Genomic DNA, 23,856 nt, shown 5'->3' with positions numbered 1-23,856 from the left:
ACCCAGCCTGAAACACCAAAAAAAAATTTTTTTTTATTTTAAGCTGCTGCTGCTGCTGCTGCTGAAGATGAAGATGCTTAGTTACCTATACATCTGGAAAATTTTTGTTTAATTTCCCTAATTTACATCATCTCTACCTATGCTTGCTTGTATTTTTCTCATATATCTAGCCAGCCTCTTAAGAGTGAATACTCTCTAGTTTACTGTAAATTACTGCCTGCAATGAAAACTCTTTAAATTATGTCCCCACTCATCCCTTCCAAGAGTCCAGTACAATCACAGAAGAGGCTGAGCTCTAAATATTATGAGAATCTCAGAACCTCAGTTCATGTAGCTCATCAAATCCTCTATTATGGGATTCTTTTCATGGAAAGACCAGATTTTTAAGAATCATATTTGTTTTATGCTCTGCAGATATCTGTTATGCTGACCTAATAGAACCAGGAGCTAATGAGTCTTTAATGTAGACTAAAAATTGGCTCTGAGTAAAGAGGCTCACAGCCTTATTCATCAAACTTGAGAGAGATTTAAAATTAAACATCTGCAGACAATTAGAGGATAGTTTTGAGTGCCAAAATGAGGCATTGCTGTCCTGTTGCATTTTGATTTTCCTCACAGCAGAAAAAAACATGTTTTCTTGGGAACTAAATCAGCTTTTTTCTAAAATTAAGTAGTTATGGTATTACCCCTAGAGTTTATTTCATGTTGAGATGGGAACCGCTCATTGCTTCGTGTTTCTTTTCACACTGCCTTTGTGTAATTACGATGTAAATTTCAACCTGACAGTATTTTCTTCCTTTATAACTTGTCTTCTATTTCATCCTCCTTCTGTCTCTGCATCACTCTGTGTTGTTTCCCCCTAACCCATATTCCTAAGAGTGCTGCTATCAGTTAATCAAAAAACAATGATTCGCGTAGAAGTCAATAGTTAAATGTTGATTAGCAGATTCTTTGTAAAAGTACAGGGCTGGGAGTTGTGGCTTACGCCTGTAATCCCAATGCTTTAGGAAGCCAGGGTAAGAGGATCCCTTGACCCTAGGAGTTTGAGGCTGCAGTGAGCTATGATCATGCTACTGCAATCCAGCTTGGGTGATGGAGCAAGACTCTGCCTGTTTTAAAAAAAAAGAAAAAAAAGGCCAAGGTGGGCGGATCACGAGATCAGGAGATCAAGACCATCCTGGCTAACACGGTGAAACCCCATCTCTACTAAAAATACAAAAAAATTAGCTGGGCATGGTGGCACATGCCTGTGGTCCCAGCTACTCGGGAGGCTAAGGCAGGAAAATTTGCTTGAACCTGAGAGGCCGAGGCTGCAGTGAGCCAAGATTGTGCCACTGCACTCTAGCCTGGGCGACAGAGTAAGACTCTGTCTCCAAAAAAAAAAAAAAAAGTTACACTGCATGCACACTCATGCCTGGGATACAGAGGTCAGGAGGGAATTTGAGTTCTACTGAATCTAAGGCACAAAAACAGAAGAAAGGCGCTGGGCACAGTGACTCATGCCTCTGATCCCAAGACTTTGGGAGGCCAAGGCAGGGAGGATCACTTGAGGCCAAGAGTCCAAGACCAACCTGGGCAACATGGTTAAACCCTGTCTCTGCAAAAAATAAATTTAAAAAATAGCTGAGTATGGTGACATGTGCCTGTAGTCCCAGCCACTCGGGAAGCTGAGGCAGGAGGATCCCTTGAGCTCAGGAGGTCGAGGCTGCAGTGAGGTATGATTGCACTGCTGCACCCAATCTCCAAGTGACAGAGTGAGGAGGAAGGGAGGAAGGAGGCAAGGAGGAAAAGGAAGGAAGGAGGAAAGGGAAGGAAGAAAGAAAAGGATTAAATTCATACCTGTGAAAAGAACCGTTAAAAAAAAAAGGGAACGTGAGACATCAGATTCTTCTTTGCCCTCAAAGTGAAGTCTCATAAAGATCTAATAGAATGATTTACATTGAAAATAGATTTCATAATTACATAAAAATGGAGAAAATGGCCGGGCATGGTGGCTCACGCTTGTAATCCCAGCACTTTGGGAGGCCAAGGCCTGAGGTCAGGAGTTCGAGACCAGCCTCAAACTGTCTTCGAGGAGAAACCAGACCTCTACTAGGAGAAACCCCATCTCTACTAAAAATACAAAATTAGCCGGGCGTGGTGGCACATGCCTATAATCTCAGCTACTCAGGAGGCCGAGGTAGGAGAATTCGCTTGAACCCAGGAGGCTGAGGTTGGGGTGAACCAAGATCGTGCCATTGCACTCCAGCCTGGGCAACAAGACCGAAACTGCGTCTCAAAAAAAAAAAAATTACTAGGAATATGGCAGAGTAAAAATAGACTCACCAAAATAACAAACATCTGAATTTTTAAAAAATATTCAAGTAGACAAACTTCAATTATGGCAAACAAAGATAGCACCTCAGGCTGGATTTTAGAACTGTGGAACAGCAGCAAAGAGAAAAGCTGTGCACAAACCCAGAGAAAACAATGGTAGCAGAAGAAACAGAAAAAATCCAAACTGCGAAGAAATTGGAATTGTCAGTAACAGGGCTGGAAAGAATAAAAGACACAAAGGCTATTAAAAGGAACTGATCAGGGAAAAAAAATAAGTAAATTAAATGTGAGGCATAGTGCCACACATCTATAGGCCCAGCTACTCCAGAGGCTGAAGCAGGAGGATTGCTGGTGCTCAGGAGTTCAAATCCAGCCAAGGCAACATAGTGAGACCCTTTCTCAAACAAATATATACATCTGGTTAGAATTAGATGAAAAAAAGCTAAAACATTGCGATGAAACATATTTTAAAATTACAACATCCTTTGATGAAAAAATAGAATCAAAATAATGAGGTAGTCAGTAAAATTAAGGCTAAATGGAAAGATCCTGATCAAACAAAGATGGAATAGACAAATTGATTATGGCAATTCCAATAAACCTAGTTTGTTGTTGTTGTCGTTCCCCCAACTGTCCTTTAAATAATGGGAAGGAGTGTAAATAGGAGGAAGCCTCAGAAAAGGAAACTTAAAGAAGTTACTGTAGAAAAATAGACTTTTGCCTACAGACTGAGAGGTTTCAGAGTTACTTATTTCCAGATTTGGTACTTGAAGACAGAATACCCAGATACCTACTTGTCAGTTTCTTAAAACTAGAAAGAAGTCTTCTGGTATATACTGAGATTTGAAAGAAAAAAAAAAGCTTGAAAGAAAGAAGAGTTGTCCTCTGAAGAATAAAAAATAAGGATAACTTCAAACTTTAAACTCAAACAATAAAGAGAAGATACTCTTAGAAAAATATTTACGGAACGCCAGCCGTTTCTTGCCTAGCTGTCTGCCTTTTGAAGATAAAAGATTTTTGAACCCTGATCTCTTTTTCCCTGGTGGAACCCTGATGTCTACTTCAAATAATTAAGTTTACAGATTATAAAAGGTCATAAAAGACTGGGAATACAGAGGGAGACCTTTGAAATATGAGTTGTAGAGACTGGAGCACCTTAAAGGAAGTGAGGCAGTGATATCATTCAGGAGGGCCAGCTTAGGTGCTGAGGCTTAAAACCTCTCAGTGCAGGATATCCACCGGAGGTGCTGCATTACTGCATTACAGTGTCTGGTCTTCAAATATCCAGAAATGCAGCCTTGCCAGGGATGACTAGGTCCTGGGAAAATCTTGCTAACCAAAGCTCACAAGAGGCCATAAAGATACTCAATGAAGAAGTGAATTACTTCTAATTTGCCAAAAGCTTTCTTTTATTTATTGATTTTTTTTTTTAAGAGACAGGGTCTAGCTCTGTTGCTGAAACTGGAGTGCAGTGGTATGATCTGGTCATAGCTCACTGCAGACTCCAATTCCTGGGCTCAAGCAGTCCTCCCACCTCAGCCTCCTGAGTAGCTAGGACTACAGGTGTCCCCCACCTTGCCTGGGTCTTGCTATATTGGTCAGGCTGGTTTGAAACTCCCAGGCTCAAGTTGTCCTCCTATCCTAGCCTCCCAAAGCACTGGGATTACTGGCATGAGCCACTGTGCCCAGCCTTTTTCACTTTTTTTTTGAGACCAAGTCTCACTCTGTCACCCAGGCTGGAGTGCAGTGGCGCAATCTCGGCCCACTGCAACCACTACCTCTTGGGTTCAAGCGATTCTTCTGCCTCCGCCTCCCAAGTAGTTGGGACTACAGGTGCACATCACCATGCCCAGCTAATTTTTGTATTTTTAATAGAGATAGGGTTTCACCATGTTGGCCAGGCTGGTCTCAAACACCTGACCTCAGGTGATCTGCCTGCCTCGGCCTCCCAAAGTGCTGAGATTACAGGTGTGAGCCACGATGCCTGGCTGATATGTATTTTTATAATTATTTTAGGTGATATATAAATAAAAAGATTACACAGAAAGTCACTATGTTTAGTTGTCTTGGTGTATATTTTGCAGCTCGTTTTTCTTGGAGTGCTCACTGCTCCAAGCTGGGTATTCTGTGGGTGCTTTATTAAGATTTATTTATATGGCAGTTAGTTGCACCTGCACTAAAATTTTTTCTAGGTTAGGCTGCAAAATAAATATACAAAGAAGTAGCTTTTTTAAATGCTAGGAATAATCAGTTTAGAAAATATAAAGGAAAAAAGACCCCATTTATAATACATATAGACAAATATATATATGGTAACTAGGGATAAACCAAAGAAAAGTCCAAAACCTGTATGAATAAGTTATACAAATCTACTGAAAGTAGTAAAATAAAACTAGAATAAATGAAAAGACATATCATGTGCCTGGATGTAAAGACCTCCCTTAGTCCATTTGTGCTGCCATAATAGAATACTACAGACTGAGAAATTTATAATGAACAGGAATTTGTTTCTCACAGTTCTAGAAGCCAAGAAGTTCAAGATCAAGATACTGGCATCTGGCAAGGTAACTGGCATCTGGCAAGGTACCTGCTGCATCATAACATGGTGGAAGGCATCACATTGCAGAAGGGCAAAGATGGGAGAAAGGGAAAGACAGAGAGAAACAAACACAAAAGGGGTCCCAACTCTTCCTTTTATAAGGAACCCACTTCCTTGGTAATGGCATTAATACATATCCCTCATAGCGTAATCACCTATTAAAGGTCTCACTTTGTTTGTAGAGACAGGGTCTCACTCTGTCACGTAGGCTGGATGGAGTACATTGGCACAATCACAGCTCAATGCAGCCTTGACCTCCCGGGCCTAAGCAGTCCTTCCACCTCAGCATCCCAAGTAGCTGAGACCACAGGCATGTGCCGCCACACCTGGCTACTGATTTTTTTAATTTTGTAGAGACAGGGTCTCCCTATGTTGCCCAGGCTAGTCAGGGACTCTTGGGCTCAAGGGATCTTCCCGCCTTGGCCTCCCAAAGTGCTGGGATTATAGGTGTGAGCCACTGCAGCAGGCTCCCACCTCTTTTTTTGTTTGTTTTGTTTTTGTTTTGTTTTGTTTTGAGACAGAGTCTCACCCTGTTGCCCAGGCTGGAGTGCAAAATGGCACGGTCTTGGCTCACTGCAACCTCCACCTCCTGGGTTCAAGCGATTCTCCTGCCTCAACCTCCCGAGTAGCTGGGATTACAAGCACGCACCACCACTCCCGGCTAATTTTTTGTATCTTTAGTAGAGACGGGGTTTCCACCATGTTGGCCAGGCTGCTCTCAAACTCGTGACCTCATGATCTGCCCGCCTTGGCCTCCCAAAGTGCTGGGATTACAGACGTGAGCCACTTCGCCCAGCCCTCTACCTCTTAATACTGTTAAAAAGGTTATTAGGTTTCAAGATGAGTTTGGGAGGGGACAGATACTCAAACCATAGCAAGACCCGTTCTTCCCAAAATAAGCTATAAATTTAATGTACTTTCAATTAACTTCACAGTAGTATTTATTTATTTATTTATTTACTTATTTATTTATTTATTTCTTGAGAGAGAGAGAGAAAGAGAGAGATGACGTCTCACCCTGTTGCCCAGGCTGGAGTGCAGTGGTGCGATTAGGGCTCACTGCTCCTGGGCTCAGGTGATCCTCCCACCTCAGCCTGCTAAGTAGCTGGAACCATAGGCATGCACCACCATACCCAGCTAATTTTTATATTTTTCGTAGAGACGGGGTTTTACCTGTTGTCCAGGCTGATCTTGAACTCCTGAGCTCAAGTGATCTGCCCACCTCTGCCTCCCCAAGTGCTGGGATTACAGGCGTGGGTTAGTGTGCCTGGCCCAATAGAATATTTTAAAGACTTATTTAGCTGAAAAAAAGATTATGTAAGAATAGCCTTGAAAATATTAAAGAGGAAGAGTAGTGATGAAAATATTGCCCTAGCATATATGAATTAGTGGTATGCTAATTCATATGTAATGTATGTATGTAAAAATACAAAAAAATTAGCTGGGCATGGTGGTGCATGCCTGTAGTCCCAGCTACTTGGGAGGCTGAGGCAGGAGAACCGATTGAACCTGGGAGGTGGAGGTTGCAGTCAACCGAGATGGCGCCACTGCACTCCAGCCTGGAGACAGAGCGAGACTCTGTCTCAAAAAAAAATAAAAATGACTCTGAAAAAGGTAGAACTTTAAGACAGTGGAGAAAGAATTTTATAAATGCTGTTGGAATAGTTGACTAAATTGGAAAAACCATTTTAGGTCTTTTTTCCATGCCATAAATTCAAGATGGATTAAACATTTAAATTTAAGGCATGAAACTATGCAAATAAATGAGAATATAAGTGGGTATTTCTGTCATCTGATGTGGGGAAACCAAAGATAGAAATCGTAAAGCAGGGGCACAAACTCAGTGACAACAGAAGCCAGGCAGGAAATTGAATCAGCCAAATACACTTGGTAGAAGTCAAAATCATGAAACCATCAATTTCTTTTCTTTTATTTTTTTTGATAGAGGTAGAAATATTTACAATGAGGAAAATAACAGCCCAAGCACAAGTGGCAACCTACATTTGGTCCAGAATTAGGAAGTGATAAGGAGTGGTAGAAATGGTGACAAATGGCGATTCTGTTGACATAGGGCCAGGCACACTTACACTGTAACCCATAAGCATTCAGCGCCGCCCCCTCCCCCCTGCCCCCCCAACACACACACACAAATTGTGCAACAACATGGCAGCCTGGGAGCAGAGGCCACTCAGCTCCAAGCTGTTTTTGCCATGCAAGAATGGAGCCCAGGGTTATTAGATCTGACCTTTTTCTGTGTAGAGCTGGAAATTGCTAATTTTATGTTAAATCTCCCAAATCTAAATTATCTCAATCTTTAAAACTTTGTATAGGCCAAACAAAATACTTGTTCAGGCCAGATTCAGTCCAGAGGCCTTGAGTTTATGAACTCTGCTGTAAAGTTGTGGTTTTAGTTTCAAGATTATGCTTACACCTTTAAATGAGTTGGGATGCTTTCCATCATTTTTTTGTATACTCTGGATCAGTTTACAATAGTTCCCCTTTATTTTCAGTTTCACTTTCTGCAGTTTCAGTTACCCATGGTCAACTGTAGTCTGAAAATATTAAATGGAAAATTCCCAAAACAATTTGTAGTTTTAGATTGTTCACCATTCTGAGTAGCGTAATGAAATCTCAAGCTGTCGTGCTCACTGCATCTTGCCCAGGACGTGAATCATCCCCTGCCCAGTGTCTGCATTCTGTGTACACTACCTGCCCATTAGGGTCTTGGTTATCAGTTCAAAAAAACATAGGACTCAGTACTATCCAGGTTTTCAGGCATCCAATGGGGGTCTGTGAACACATCCACCGTCGATAAGCAGGGACTACTGTACATAGCAGATTACTTATCTGTGCAAGTTTAGCAAGTTCTACCTTCATTGCCATTAGGGTCTGAAGCCTTTTTTGTAAAGACATTTCTATATTTCCAAGTTTTCTTCTTGAGCCAGTTTTGGTTATATTCCTATAAAATCTATTCTAGGTTTTAAAATTAATACTCAAATTATCTCATGGATGTTTTTAAATCTCTGTATAAGAATTTTTTTTATCTGTCTCTTAGTGTTTTGGTTAGTTGATTTCAATTCCTTTCATTGTTTTGCTTTAATTCATACATTTTTGTTTGACCTTTATTAATTCCTTCTTCTGGCTTATTTTGTTTGATTTGTTCTTTTTCTACTTTCCAGAATTGAATTCTTGTGTCCATTTATTTTCATTATTCTTGTTTAGATCGATAATACAATCAGTTACACTTATACACCTACACAGTAGCCTGTAAGAATACTTTTCCCATGTTGAAGGTTATGGATTTTTCTCTCAGTATGAGACTTTTTTCCCACAATGTGATTAACTTCTAAATGGTCTGTGATTTGTTTTAGTTACTTACTAGACAGAAGTCATTTTATTTTATTTTATTTATTTTTTTGAGGTGGAGTTTCACTCGTCACCTAGGTTGGAGTGCAATGGCGCAATCTCTGCTCACTGCAACCTCTGCTTCCCGGGTTCAAGGGATTCTCCTGCCTCAGCCTCCTGAGTAGCTGGGATTACAGGCACTCACCACCACTCTCGGCTAATTTTTGTATTTTTAGTAGAGGCGGGGTTTCACCATGTTGACCATGCTGGTCTCGAACTCCTGACCTCAGGTGATCCACCTACCTTGGCCTCCCAAAGTGCTGTGCTGAGATTACAGCCGTGATGAGCCACCACACCTGGCCTGAAGTCATTTTAAAGATTATTTTTTTCATTTATAAGTAGTTTCCGTTTGTTTATCATATTATTGCTGAGTTAATTTTACACATCGTAGTCACATATTGTGGCCTCTAAGAGTTCTGTTCTTTGGAATCTTCATATGGCATGATAAATAGTTTTATCTAAATGTAGATGTTCCAGATTCATATGAAAAGGTGTTTTCTTTGTTAAGACACAAAGTTGTACACACACACACACACACACACACACAGTATAGATACGTAGATATATACTGTATATATATTATTTGTTTTGGGTTTTTTTTTTTTTTTAGACAGAGTCTCACTCTTTTGCCTTGGCTTGAGTGCAGTGGCGCAATCTTGGTTCACTGCACCCTCCACCTTCCGAGTTTAACCGTTTCTCCTGCCTCAGCTGGGATTACAGGCGCATGCCACCACGCCTGGCTAATGTTTGTATTTTTAGTAGAGATGGGGTTTCACCATGTTGGCCAGGCTGGTCTTGAACTCCTGACCTCAGGTGATCCACCCACCTCGGCCTCTCAAAGTGCTGGGATTACAGGCGTGAGTCACTGCACCCAGCCAATATATATATATTATTTGTTAATGGTATTGTTTATATCCTCTTTTTTGTTATATCTCATTTGGAGATTAATATTTCTATCACTATAAAACATCATTGTTCATATAGCTTTTTGCCTTTATTTCTACTTTTTAAAAAATAATTAGCACTCCTCCTTGCTTTCTTATAATATTTGCCTGCTATATTTTTATTTTCTTATTGCATCCCCCATTTAAGAATATCTTAGAATCATTTAAAGTGTTTTCTTGTAATATAGCTGAATATTGTTCTTATGTAATTTTAGAGTTTTTTTATTAAAGCATAGCTGTACATATTTTGGGGGCACGTGATATTTTGATGCATGTGTACAATGTATAATGATTAAATCATGGTAATTGAGATATCAGCTTAAATATTTTTCTCTGTGTTGGGAATATTGCAGATTCTTCTAGCTATTCTGAAATATACGTTAATTTTTTTTTAACTTTTAAAATTTAGTTTTCTTGGCTGGGCGTGGTGGCTCGTGTCTGTAATCCCAGCACTTTGAGAAGCCAAGGTGGGCGGATCACAAGGTCAGGACTTCAAGACCGGCCTGACGAACAGGGCGAAACCCCATCTCTACTAAAAATACAAAAATTAGCCGGGTGTGGTGGCACACACCTGTAATCCCAGCTACTCAGGATGCTGAGGTTGCAGTGAGCCAAGATCGTGCCACTGCACTCTAGCCTGGGCAAGAGAGTGAGACTCCATCTCAAAAAAAAAAAAAAATTAGTTTTCTTCATTTCATAGTGTTTGGAATACAACAAAGTATTAACTACAGTTTCCCTATTGCACTGTAAAATACCAGAACTTATTCTTTGTATCTAACTGTATTTTTGTACCCGTTAACCAGCTTCTCCTCATCCTAGAGTCTTTCTGGGGTTTTTTGTGTGTGTGCCAAATCGTGGGAGCTAGAGCTTTTTTTTTTTTTTGAGGCGGTGTCTCGCTCTGTTGCCCAGGCTGGAGTGCAGTGGTGCAATCTCTGCTCGCTGCAAGCTCTGCCTCTGGGTTCATGCCATTCTCCTGCCTCAGCCTCCCAAGTGGCTGGGACTACAGGCGCCCGCCACCACATCCGGCTAATTTTTTGTATTTTTAGTAGAGACGGGGTTTCACCGTGTTAGCCAGGATGGTCTCGATCTCCTGACCTCGTGATCCACTCACCTCAGCCTCCCGAAATGCTGGGATTACAGGCATGAGCCACCACGCCTGGCCTAGAGCCTTTTTAAATAGGATTTAAACCATTTATTTTTCTCATGATTTATTTTTCATTTTGTTCCTACCATTTTATTTCATATTTCTATCAATTGCTTTCTTATGACTCCCCTTCTTCCCCTTTTTACCCTATATTTTGCTGAAATTATCCAGGTTTCTTTGCTGCTTTTTCCTCTCTGCTAGTCATGAAAATTACACATACTGTTTGTGGCTCCCTACATTTTAAAACACACATTTAGACTTATACTTCTGTAACAACTTTTTATTTTTTTATTTTTATTTTTTATTTTTTATTATTATTATTTTTTTTTGAGACGGAGTCTCGCTCTGTCGCCCAGGCTGGAGTGCAGTGGCGCAGTCTCGGCTCACTGCAAGCTCCACCTCCCGGGTTCACGCCATTCTCCTGCCTCAGCCTCTCTGAGTAGCTGGGACTACAGGCGCTCGCCACCACGCCCGGCTAATTTTTTTGTATTTTTAGTAGAGACGGGGTTTCACCGTGTTCTTGATCTCCCGACCTCGTGATCCGCCCACCTCAGCCTCCCAAAGTGCTGGGATTACAAGCGTGAGCCACCGCGCCCAGCCTGTAACAACTTTTTAAATTAAGTAGTTATAGCTTTTCAAAATAAAACTATTAGCACAACTTAACTTTCTTCTCCACGTTCCATCTTCCATGCTTTGTTGAAATAATCTGAAGCCTTAATCTAGATTACTATGGGGGATTTAAATTAGTGGAATGATTACGTACCTATATATAGAGAAAGAAGTGTACTTGAATGTCTGAAAATGTCTTTTTCCCTCTTTCTTTTTGTTCTATACAAATGAAAGATAGTTTGGCTGGATATACAGTTCTAATATCACAGTTCTTTTCCATCAGACCTGTATAGATGTTGCTCCATTGTATATTTTTTAATTAAAATTTTTATTTTGAGTTAATTGTAGACTCACATGCAGCTATAATAAACAGTACAGAAAGATCCTATGTACTCTTTTCACAATTTCCTGTAATGATAACATCTTGTAAAACTATAGTATAATATCATAACCAGGATATTAATTTTGATACAGTCGACATACAGGAGGTTTCCATCACATCAGGGATTTCTTACAGTACATCAAGATAAGTGTACTTATACAGTATGTAACCTGGGATTGGCTTTTTTCATTCACCATAATTATCTGGAAAGTGACTCTGATTATTGCATCTATCAATAGTTTGTTTCTTTTTATTGCTGAGTGGCATTTGACGATGTGCATACCCCAAGTTTGTTTAATCATTCACCCATTGAATGATATTTGGGTTGTTTCTAATTTTAGATCATTACAGATAAAGCTGCTGTGAACATTTGTGTTGTGGTTTTTATGTGAACATAGGTTTTCATTTCCCTGGAATAAATGCCCAGGAGTGCAACTGCTGAGTTTTATGGCAGTTGCATGTTTAATTTTACAAGAAACCGACGAACTATTTTCCAGAGTGGCTATACCATATTATATTCCCACCAACAAGATAAAGTGCTCTATTCTCTGCATTGTTGCCAGCATTTGGTGTTGTTACAATTTTTTATTTTAGCAATTCTGATAGGTATAATTTAGTAATTTCTCATTGTGGCTTTAATTTCTATTTCCCTAATAGCTAATGATTTTGAACATACGTTTATGTACTTATTTTCCATCTGTATATTCCCTTTGGTGAAATGTCTCTTTTGCCCATTTTCTAATTGAATTGTTTCCTAGGGCTGCCTTAACAACGTGCCATAAACTGGGTGGCTTAAAACAACAGAAAATCTATTGTCTCACAATTCTGGGGTTTAGAAGTCTGAAATCAAGATGGTGGTGGCCGGGCACAGTGGCTCACACCTGTAATCCCAACATTTTGGGAAGCCAAGGTGAGCAGATCACTTGAGTCCAGGAGTTCAAGACCAGCCTGACCAACATGGTGAAACCCCATCTCTACTAAAAATGCAAAAATTAACAGAGCATGGTGGTGCGCTCCTGTAGTCCCAGCTACTAGGGAGGCTGAGGCAGGAGAATCACTTGCAAAAAAAAAAAAAAAAAATAGCAAGGTTGTTCCTTCTGAGGGCTCTGAGAAAGGATTTGTTCATGCCTCTCTTCTGATGACAGCCAGCAATCCTTCAGTCTCTGCTTCTTGTATCACTCAGCATTCTCTCCTCCTGTATCTCTCTCTCTCTGTATCTCTTTTCCTCTTCTTATAAAGACACCAGTCATATTGGATTACTCTAGTATAACTTTAACTTCTTAACTACATCTTAATTAATTATATCTTCAACAAACCTGTTTTCAAATAAAGTCACATTCAGAGGTACTGGGAGTTATATCTTCACCATATCTTTTTGAGAACACAATTCAACCCATAATTGGTTGTTTTTTTACTATTGAGTTTTGTGTTTAGATATTAGCCGTTTGTCAGGCGTATGGTTTGCAAATATTTTTTTCCTAGCCTTTAGCTTCATTCTTCATCCTCTTGACAGAGTCTTTCAAGGCAAAAAAAATTTTTCGTTTCAATGAAGTCCAGTGTATCAATTTTTCCTTTTCTACTCCTTGCTTTTGGTGTCAAGTCTGGAACTTTTTGCCTAATCCTAGATCCGAAATATCTTCTCTTAGGTTTTTTGCAACTGTATCATTGTTTTGCATTTTAAGTTTAAGTTCATGATCCAAGTTGTTTTTTGTGTTTGAGGTTAAGATCAAGATTCAATTTTTTTGCCTTTGGATGTCCCGTTGTTCCAGCACTAATTGTTGAAAAGATCATATACGTATACTCTCTCCATTGAGAAAGGATTGCACATTTCTCAAAAATCATTTGTGCTTATTTGTGTGAGTCTATTTCTGGGTTCTTCATTTTGTTCCATTGACTTATGTGTCTATCCTTTTGCTAAAACCAATCAGTGTCTTGATTAGGCTATGATGAGTCCTTACATTGAATAGACTGATTCCTCTCCCTTTAGTCTTCTTTTTTCAAAATTGCTTTAGCTGTTTTATTTCCTTGTCTTTCTTTCTGTCTACATTTGTTAAACTTGTCTATATCTACAAAAAAAAAAAATTGCTGGGATTTTTATAGGAATTATGTTAAACCTATATATCAATTTGGAGAGAATATCTTTCCTATGCTGAGTCTTCAAATCCATGAACACAGTATGTCTCTGCATTTATTTAGATCTTACTTGATTCCTCTAATCAGCATTTTGTCATTTTTAGCATTAAGTCCTGTACATATCTAATGTCTTATTAAATTTAATTCTTTGTATTTCTTTTTTTGAACAATTGTAAATGTCATTATATTTCTAATTTCAGTATTCATATGTTCATTGCTAATTTATAAAAATACAGTTGATTTTTATATGTGTATCTGGTATCCTGCAACCTTGCTGAACTCATTTATTAGTTTTAGAAATTTTTTTGAAGATTCTTTGGGATTTTGTTGTTGTAGATGTTGATGTTGGCAAATAGGCTCAGTTTAATTTCTTCCTTTCTGATGTGTATGCCTTTTATTCCCTTTTCTACCTTATTGCACTGGCTAGAACTTCCAGCACTATGTTGAATAAGAGTGGTGAGAGCAGATATCCTGCCTTGTTCCCGGTCTTAGGGGGGTAAGTATTCAGTCTTTCACAATTAAGAATAATATTAGCTGTACAGTTTTTGTTGTTATTGTTTGGTTGGTTTTTGCCAGTTTGTTTTTTGTAGATGCTTTTTAACGTGTTGAAGAAGTTCTCTTCCATTTCTGTTTCTGGGAGTTTTTTAATTTCTGGGTGCTGATGTTTGTGAAATGTGTTTTTTTTAATCAGTTAATATGATCATGTGATTTTTCTTCTTTAGCCATTTAATATGGGTAGATTACATTGATTTTTTTTTTTTTTTAATATTAAGCCAGCCCTGCATCTCTTGAATAAACCTTACTTGGTCATGATGTTGTAAAATTCTATTTACATATTGCCAAATTCTACTTGCTAATATTTTGTTAAGAATTTTTGTGTCTGTATTTGCCAGACACTGTCCTTATCTGGTTTTGCTATCAAGGTCGCATTGGCTTCAAAAAATGCCTTGAGAAATGTTCCCTCACATTCTCTGCAAAAGATTGTCAAGTATTTCTGCTCATTCTTATTTAAACTTTTGGTAGAATTCTCTGGTAAAAGCCTCTTGGCCTGGAGCTTTCTTTTTTGTGAATTTTTAAATGACTAATTCAGTTTCTTTGATAGTTATAAAACTGTTCACATCTATTTTATATTGGGTGAGTTTCTGTAGTTTGTGTTTTTTGAGGAATTGGTCTGTTTTATTTATGTTACTAAATTTATGTCTGTATATGTGTGTATACCCTTCTTATCCTTTTAATGTCTGCAGTGTCTGTAGTGATCTCTCCTATTTAATTGTTGATATCGGTAATTTGTGTCTTCTCTTATTTTTTTTTTTTGGTCATTCTTCCTAGAGATTTGTCAGTGTTACTGATCATTTCAAAGAAAAGACTCAGCTTTTTGTTTCATTGATTTTTCTCTATTGTTTTCCTATTCTCAATTTAATTGGTTTCTGTTCTTTAATTTTTTTTTCCTGATTAACTTGCCCTTTTTCTGAGTTCTTGATGTAGGAGTTTAGATTATTGATTTGAGATTTTTTATTTTCTTATGTGTGCGTTTAGTACCATGAATTGCCCACTCAGCACTACTTTACCTATGTCTCTGAAATTTTGACATGTTGTATTTTCATTTTCTTTTTTTTTTATTTTGAGATGGAGTTTCGCGTGTGTCACCCAGGCTGGAGTGCAGTGGCACAATCTCAGCTCACTGCAACCTCCACCTCCCGGGTTCAGTCAGTTCTCCTGCCTCAGCCTCCCGAGTAGCTGGGATTACAGGCACCTGCCACAACACCCTGCTAATTTTTGTGTTTTTAGTAGAGATGGGGTTTTACCATGTTGGCTAGGCTGGTCTCAAACTCCTAACCTCAGGTGATCCACCTGCCTCTGCCTCCCAAAGTGCTGAGATTACAGGCGTGAGCCATCCCGCCCGGCCCTTTTTTTTTTCTTAAACTGAGACGGAGTCTCACTGTCGCCCAGGTTGGAGTGCAGTGGTGCGATCTCGGCTCACTGCAATCTCCGCTGCCAGGGTTCAAGCGATCCTCGTGCCTTAGCCACCTGAGTAACTGGGACTACAGGCGCGTGCCACCACGCCCGGCTAATTTTTTTGTATTTTTAGTAGAGATGGGGTTTCACCATGTTGGCCAGTCTGGTCTTGAACTCCTGACCTCAGGTGATCTGCCCGCCTCGGCCCCCCAAAGTGCTGGGATTATAAGCGTTAGCCACCACACCCAGCCTGTATTTTCATTTTCAATCAATTCAGTGTATTTTTAAAAATTTCGTTTAAGACCTCTTTTTGACTTATAGATTATTTAGTAGTGTGTTGATTAATTTCTAAGTGTTTGGTATTTTCTTGCTACCTTTCTGTTATAAATGTCTAGTTTGATTCAACTATGTCCAGTAACACACTCTATATGACTTCGATTTTTGAAAGTTTGTTTGAGATTTGTTTTATGACCAGGGATGTGGTCTGTCCTGGTGTAGGTGCCATGGGTATTTGAAAAGAATGTATATTTTGCTGTTGCTAGGTAGAGTGCTCTATATATTTTGAGTAGATCCTGTTGTCTAATTGTGTTGTTGAATTTTTCTTTATCCTTGCTGGTTTTCTATCTAGTTGTTTCATCAGTCGTTGGGAGAAGGTTTTGAAGTATTTGAGTATAATTATAGATTTGTTTATATCTCCTTTCAGTTCAGTCAGTTTTTCCTTCACATGTTTTGCAGCTCTGTTGTTTTGTGCATGCACATTTAGGATTGCTATGTATTTTTAGTGGGTTGACCATTTTATCATTGCGTAATGTTTCTTTCTCTCTCTGGTAATTTTATTTGCTCTGAAATCTGCTTCGATGTTAATATAGCCACTCCTGCTTTCTTTTGATTAATGCTTGCATTACATATCTTTTTCCCTCCTTTTCAACATGCACGTATCATTATTTTTAAAGTGAGTTTCAGGTAGACAGCATATTATTGGGTGATGTTTTTTAATTCATTCTGCCAGTCTCTGTGTTTTAATTGGCATATTTAAATCATTTATACTTAAGCTTGCCATTTTAAACTTTGTTTTCTATTTGTCTTCACTATTTTTTATTTCTGTTACTTGAGTAATTTTTTGAAGTCCTTTTTGATTTTTTGTAGTGTTTTGAGTGTATGTCCTTGTATAGTTTTCTTACTGATTGCTGTAGGCATTGTATTATATATGCAGTCTACTAGTATACTTTACCAGTTCAGACTAGAAATGTTACCTCCTTTTATGTCCCTTTATCCTCTCTTATTTTTAATATGCTCATCTTAAATATTTCCTCTGAATACATTTAGAACCGGGTTGGATAATTATAATTTTTCTTCAACCATTGAATATAATTTAGAAAACTCAAGAGAAGGAAGTTTATTGTATTTACCCTTATATTTGTTTACCATGTTGTTTCTTCCTTCTTGATGTTCCAAGGTTCCTTTTCTTATCATTTCCTTTCTGTTAAGACAGCTTCCTTTAGTGACTCTTCAAGAGTAGGTCTGCTAGCAACAAATTCCCTTTGTTTTCCTTCATGTGAGGCTGTCTTGATTTCCTGTTTCATTCCTGAAGGACATTTTTGCTGGATGTAGGATTTTGGGTTGATGGCTCTTTTCTTTCAGCACTTGAAAAATGTGTTCCTTCCTTTTGCCCTCCATTGTTTCTGATGAGAAATCTGTGTCTTTCATATTGTTTCCCCCAATGGTATCTCCTTAGTTGCTTTCAAGATTTTTTAGTGTTGTTTTAACTCAATTACCTCTGCAAAGAAAAAAAAGATTTTGTTGTTGTTGTTGTTTTAGTTTTCAGAAGTTTGACTACGATGTAGATTTCTTTGGGTTTATTCTCTTTGGAGTTTGTTCAGCTTCTTAAATCTGTACACTTATGTACAGATTCCTCAGCTTGCCGAGTAGCTGGGATTACAGGTGCCCACCACCATGCCTGGATAATTTTTGTATTTTTAGTAGAGACAGAGTTTCGCCATGTTTGCCAGGCTGGTCTCGAACTCCTGACTTCAAGTGATCCACCCACCTTGGCCTCCCAAAGTGCTGGGATTACAGGCGTGAGCCACCGTGCCTGGCCCTAGTTCACTTATGCTTTCCCCTTTCTTCTCCATTCTGCTGTTGAGCCCATCGCTTAGTTTTAGTTTTTTTATTTCAATTATTGTGTTTTTCAGTTCTATAATTTCCATTTTGTTCCTCTTTATATCTTCTGTTTCTTTGCTGAGAGTTTCAGTGTTTTCACTTGTTTCAAGCATGTTCATAAATGCTTGCTTAAACAATTTGATGATGACTACTTTAAAATCTTTGTCAGATAGTTTTAACATTTTTGTCATTGGTATTAGCATCTGTTAATTATCATTTCTCATTTGATTTGTGATCTTCCTAATCTTGGTATGATGAGTAATTTTTAGTTGAAACCTGGACATTTTGTGTATTATGTTATGAGACTCTGGATTTTATTTAAACCTGCTGTGTTAACTGGCTTCCTCTGACACCACTCTGACAGTGAAACGGTGGGTTGTAATGCTGCTTCATTAATGCCAGGTAAAGGTAGAAGTCCAGGTTCCCTATTCAGCCTCTATTGACATGGGGGGCGGGGACGGGGCAGGAATGGGAGTTCCAGCTCTCAACTAGGCTTTCACTGATACCACTTTGGCTGGAACAGGTAGGAGTGCTTGTTGCCACTTGGTGGTGGTAAAATCCTGATTCTTCACTAGATCCTCCTGTGTCATCACCCCACTGAGGAGGAGTATAGTCACTTTGTTACTGCTGGATAGGGGTAGAAGTCAGGGTCTACATTTGTCTCTACTCATATCACTGAGGTGGAGCCTCATTTTCACCACTTTGCGTAAAAATTCCAGCTGGCCAACATGGTGAAACTCCGTCTCTACTAAAAATACAAAAATTAGCTGGGCATGGTGGTGGGCACCTGTAGTCCCAGCTACTCGGGAGGCTGAGGCAGGACAATCGCTTGAACCCGGAAGGTGGAGGTTGCAGTGAGCCAAGATCACACTACTTCACTCCAGCCTGGCGACAGAGTGAGACGGCATCTCAAAAAAAAAAAAAAAAAAAACGATTTCAGCTTCCTACTCGGCCTTTTCTAACACTAGCCCAGCAAGATGGCTGGGGGCATCTTGTTACATCTTGGCAAGAGTGAAAATCTAGGCTCTGCCTTCAGCCTTTGCTGGCATGTCTATAGGGGTGTGGCCATAGTTTTTTCTGGGTTGTTTAGCTGAAGTAGGGCAATTCTTGTTTAAAAGCTTTCAGTCTTGTTAGACTACTCCTTTTGTGATCCTTTGGCTAGAGGGAACGGGTTCATTAGGGCTTTTTTTTTTTTTTGTCTTCATCTGTTGGCATTCTTGTTTGCCAACTTTGCCAGCTCTAAGTCTGGGATATAGGAGACAAAAACAAACCCAGAGAACTCGTTAACATGTGATTCCTTGGGTCCCCAGGTCCCTAGTTAGTGTGCTACCTTCTGTCCAACTTAATGTCCATGGTTTTTAGTTATATTTAGCTGGATAAATAGGGAAATGTATGTCTATGCCATCTTTCTGGAGTCAGAAGTCTACCTGACTGTCTTTTAATGGAGATACAGGCAGTGATTCCATTATCTTTTATTGTTGCATTTTAGTTAATAATGAAAACTAACATTTCTCAAGTACACAGTATGTGCCCAGGTACTGTTCTAAGTGCTTTTTGTGTGTTGAGTCATTTAATTCCCTTAAAACTTTATGAAATAGTTACTAGTATTATTCTGTCTTATCAGATGAGGAAACTGAGACATAGAAAAGATAAGTAACAAGCCCCAAATTACTGACAAATCCGTGGTTAAACCCCTGGCTCTCTGACTCCATAAGCCCACTCTAATACTCATGGCCTAAGATAAATCTCAAATCTATATACTTTCCATTATAACAACTTTGTTTTTTTTGGAAACTTGTCACAGTTTTTCTATCCTAGAATTCAGAAATTTTACTAGGATCTGTCTAAATGTAGGTCTTATTTTTAAAATAATTCTCTCTAGAACCCAGTGTATCCATTTCATCAGAAAGCTTAGGTCTTTCTACTGATCAGTGACATGTTTTTAAAATTTTTAATCTTTCCTCTCATCCACCCACTCAAAAAAAGATTTTGCAGGTCTTTCATGTGGTCATAAAGATACTCAATAAAGAACAAAGAAATTAGTTCCTTCTAATATGTCAAAAGCTTTCTTTTTTAGATGTAGTCTTGCTTTGTCACCCAGGCTGGAGCGTAGCAGTGATATCATAGCTCACTGTAACCTTAAATTCCTGGGCTCAAGTGATCCTCCCATCTTAGCCTCCAGAGTAACTAGTACTACAAGCACGTGCCACCATGCCCAACTAATTTTTTAATTTTTATTTTTATTTTTATTTGTACAGGTGGGGTCTCCCTATATCTCCCAGGCTGGTCTCAAACCCCTGGCCTCGAGCAGTCCTCCCACCTCAGCCTCCCAAAGTACTGGGGTTACAGGCATGTACCACTGCACCCGGCCCCTATCTGAGCATTTTTTTTTCTTTGAGATGGAGTCTTGCTCTGTCTCAGGCTGGAGTGCAATGGTGCGATCTCAGCTCACTGCAACCTCTGCCTCCCGGGTTGAAGCTAATCTGCCTCAGCTTCCTGAGAAGCTGGGATTACAGGCGCACGCCACCAGGCCCAGCTAATTTTTGTATTTTTAGTAGAGACGGGGTTTCACTACATTGGCCAGGCAGGTCTCAAACTCCTGACCTCGTGATCTGCCTGCCTGGGCCTCCCAAAGTGCTGGGATTACAGGCATGAGCCACCGCACCCAGCCACCTGTTACATTTTTTATTCTTTCTTTTTTTTTTTTTTTTTTTTTGTTACCAGGCTGGAGTGCAGTGACGCGATCTCGGCTCACTGCAACTTCCGACTGCATGGTTCAAGGGATTCTCCTGCCTCAGCCTCCCGAGTAGCTGGGATTACAGGCATGCGTCACCACGCTCAGCTAATTCTTGTATTTTTATAGAGACAGGGTTTCACCATATTGGCCAAGATGGTCTCGATCTCCTGACCTCGTGATCTGCCCGCCTCAGCCTCCCAAAGTGCTGGGATTACAGGTGTGAGCCACTGCACCCGACACTTCTGAGCATTTTTGAAGCAAAACTAGAATACTGACTCCTGGGAAGATGATATGGTATTGTCCAGGGAACAGGAACTGGTCTAAGAAGAATGTGGCTACCAGGCATGCTTTGAGGAATGCTACTGCAGCCCCATTTAGCTGTGGTGTATTGTGTTAAACTCAGGTCTTGTAGGCATCCAAATCTCAAGTAATCTGTCCCTCTTAGAACTTCTTGGTTCTAAGATTGCTGATAAAATACTCAAATCTTCCTGTCTTTTTTGTTGTTGTTTTGGTTTGATTTTAATAAACTGACTGGGTGGTTTGAAATTTAGGCTGAGGCTAGAGATTTCAAGAAGTGAATTTCAAGAAGGGGAAAAAAAGGTTTTCACGTGAATGAAGTTGGAAATGCCAAGTAAGCTACAACAGCGTACTGTATGTTCTATTTCTCCTCTTCACTCCCACAAGGAGCAATTACTAAATAACTTATATTTGTAAGACTTCAATAGCAAAGAATGCATATTACTAAGATGATGAATATGTAGCCTTTTATCAATTTATTTTAAAAGATTAATACTCCTGGTGAAAATACATTATGATGAAAATTTTGTAAAAACTAATGTATCACTGGATCAGGATTAACATCTTGGAATAATCTACCATCTACTTAAATTGTTGGGCCAACATATCAATTGTAGTGAAGCCATTTTATTTACTAAAACAAAGAGAGAAAAATTCCTAAAATGTATTCTGCATCAACATATCTTCTACCAGCCTGGATCCCTCTGGTAATTGGGGTTTATTAAAAGGCCCTGCCAGGTAGTGAGGACTCACAAAAGTCTCAACATCCAGCCCCCAGCAGCACTAAGGCAGATGTCTTTTCCCTCTGATGACAGTGCTACTACCTCTACTGCTGTGAGTGTCTGAGTCTTTGTTCAGAATGCTACGAGAATTGTACTAATTTCGAGAACCCTGCAGGGCAACATTCCCACACCACTGGCCTCACTCCTAGCTAGCCTGTATTAATGGCTGCCTTTGGCCAGACATGGTTTCTAGTTCCTGCGTCTGGAGGCCAGGTTGGCAGGCCACCTGACAGAAAGCTGTCAGTGCGTGCAGTGCAGAAGAGCTCCCTGTGGAAAGGGCACTTGGTTTGGTGAAATCCTCTCCAGAGACATGATTTTTGTCAAGGCTTCTTTTATGGTATTTACTACTTTCATTTAATGTCATTCCCTTTCCCCAAACACACACACACACACACACACACACACACACACACACACACACACACACACACACACACACACACACACACACACACACACACACACGCCTTAATAGTTTTGTCCTCTTTGAGTTTTCAGACACTTCATTATCTAATACCTCATTTTATCCTTTCAGGAATTCCTTAAAGTTGTTAGATAGGACAGTCATTATCCCATTTGAAAGATGAGAAAATTGAAGTATAGGTGGGCCACGCTCTGACATTTAGCTAGTGACATCCTGGGAGCAAGCATCCAGATTTGCTGACTGCAAACCTCTCCGTCTTTCTACCATACCACTTTCTGTCACTTGCCTATTTCCTCTCTCTTAGCTTGCCCAGTACAGATGTTTATTCTCTTATTTTCTTTCTTTTTTCTTTTTCTTTTTTGAGATGGAGTCTCAGTCTGTCGCCCAGGGTGGAGTGCAGTGGAGCAATCTTGGCTCACTGCAGCCTACCACCTCCCTGGTTTGAGCGATTCCCCTGCATTAGCCTCCTGAGTAGCTGGGATTACAAGTGCATGCCACCACTCCCGGTTAATTTTTGCATCTTTAGTAGAGACACATTTTCGCCATGTTGGCCAGGCTGGTCTCAAACTCCTGACCTCAGGTGATCCACCCACCTCAGCCTCCCAAAGTGCTGGGATTACAGGTGTGAGCCACTGCACCTGGCCTAATCCCTTATTTTCTAAGGTGAGAGATATCTTACCAAGCCAGTCTTGTCTGGGGAGGGATATTTCTAAGGGATTAAAGGACAGCCATCTAAGTCTTGGCTATAACAAGGGTCATCAAGTGAGGCCCTGTCAGCAATATGAAAGTTAAGAGCTAAGTTTTGTGCCCTGTAATTTTCTAATAGCTCCACAGCGTATGTGCTATGTATATTTGGTAAAGCACTCCTTAGCTACATCCTTCCCTCCCTTCCTAAGAAGATCTGAATGTAGGAAAAAGGAAATAAAATATGTATTTGAGTAAAAGCACTTACTCTAACTGAGCCAACCCAGAAAATGGCCAAAGGTTCAAAATTAAATATTACCCATTATTTATGTTTGGAAGCTGTCAGAGAAGAATTTATATGGGATGAAGTTGTTCTCTGCAGGTATTGACTTCCTGATATGTGTTACTAGAGACTGGAAACTAATAATAAGATTTAGGTTTCAGATACAGCCAGTTAGCATCTCAGTGGTGTCAACAGTATAAATATACTCTTCTGGGAACCTACAAGAAAACTAAAAATCTGTGAACACATTTTTAATTTACCATGCATAAATAAAAGTGGAAGTTTTCTTTGCTTGGTAGAGTTTTGTTTGGGTTTGGATTTGTAGTATTCATAGTTATAATTCCATTATCAGTCTTTGGTCTTAATAAGCAGTCCTGGCAGGAACTCTTTATTTTGTAAGGAATCAAAATGACAAATTACAGCTTATCACTTACAGGAGAGGCAACCTTTATCTGTGGAATTTTAACTGTAGTGATCAGTAAGTATTCTCAAACAAACTGACAGAAATAGTCCTTTTTTTTAATGTTTAAACAACACTTACTGTTTCTGATTATAAACGTAACACATGAGCAAGGCAGTGGAGCATATGGACTGAGATTGCTGAGTTTGGAGCTGGAGGGGCTCTGGCTGTGTACATACTGGGTCAGTCATGGCCATGGGACCAGAACTGTCTAAGCTTCAGTTTCCTTGTCTATAAAATGGAGAGAAATTGGCTGGGCGCGGTGGCTCATGCCTATAATACCAGCACTTTGGGAGGCCAAGCGGGGATGATTGCTTGAGCCCACGAGTTCAAGACCAGCCTGGGCAACATGCTGAGACCCTATCTCTACAAAAAAAATTTTAAAAATTAGCTAGGTGTGGTGGCACGTGCCTGTAGTCCTAGCTATTTGGGAGGCTGAAGTGGGAGAATCACTTGAGCCCGGGAGATTAAGGCTGCAGAGAGCTGAGATCACACCATTGCACTCCAGCCTGGGGTGACAGAGTGAGACCCTGTCTCAAAA

General features: G+C 39.7%; 1 protein-coding gene across 3 annotated transcripts in view; it reads left to right on the top strand.

The window, feature by feature from the left end:
• RNF24 (ring finger protein 24) overlaps positions 1-23,856 on the top strand; it is a 92,823-nt gene that overhangs the window by 30,897 nt on the left and 38,070 nt on the right. Inside the window, exons 1-2 of one of the 3 annotated variants that reach the window (XM_058433095.1) lie at positions 11,402-12,309; positions 13,960-14,028. The exons of 1 other annotated variant lie outside the window; for it this stretch is intronic. In XM_058433095.1, the coding sequence (XP_058289078.1) occupies positions 13,973-14,028 (56 nt within the window). In that variant the 5' untranslated portion in view covers positions 11,402-12,309; positions 13,960-13,972. Of the gene's footprint in view, positions 1-11,401; positions 12,310-13,959; positions 14,029-23,856 lie in introns of those variants that run through there. One more of the 3 variants, XM_058433094.1, reaches the window with a different exon arrangement.

This window comes from Hylobates moloch, unplaced genomic scaffold (genome assembly GCF_009828535.3).
Source record: "Hylobates moloch isolate HMO894 unplaced genomic scaffold, HMol_V3 SCAFFOLD_21, whole genome shotgun sequence".
Classification (NCBI taxonomy): Eukaryota; Metazoa; Chordata; class Mammalia; order Primates; family Hylobatidae; genus Hylobates; species Hylobates moloch.
Note: the sequence above shows the minus strand (reverse complement) of the source record. Positions and strands in the feature narration are given on the sequence as shown.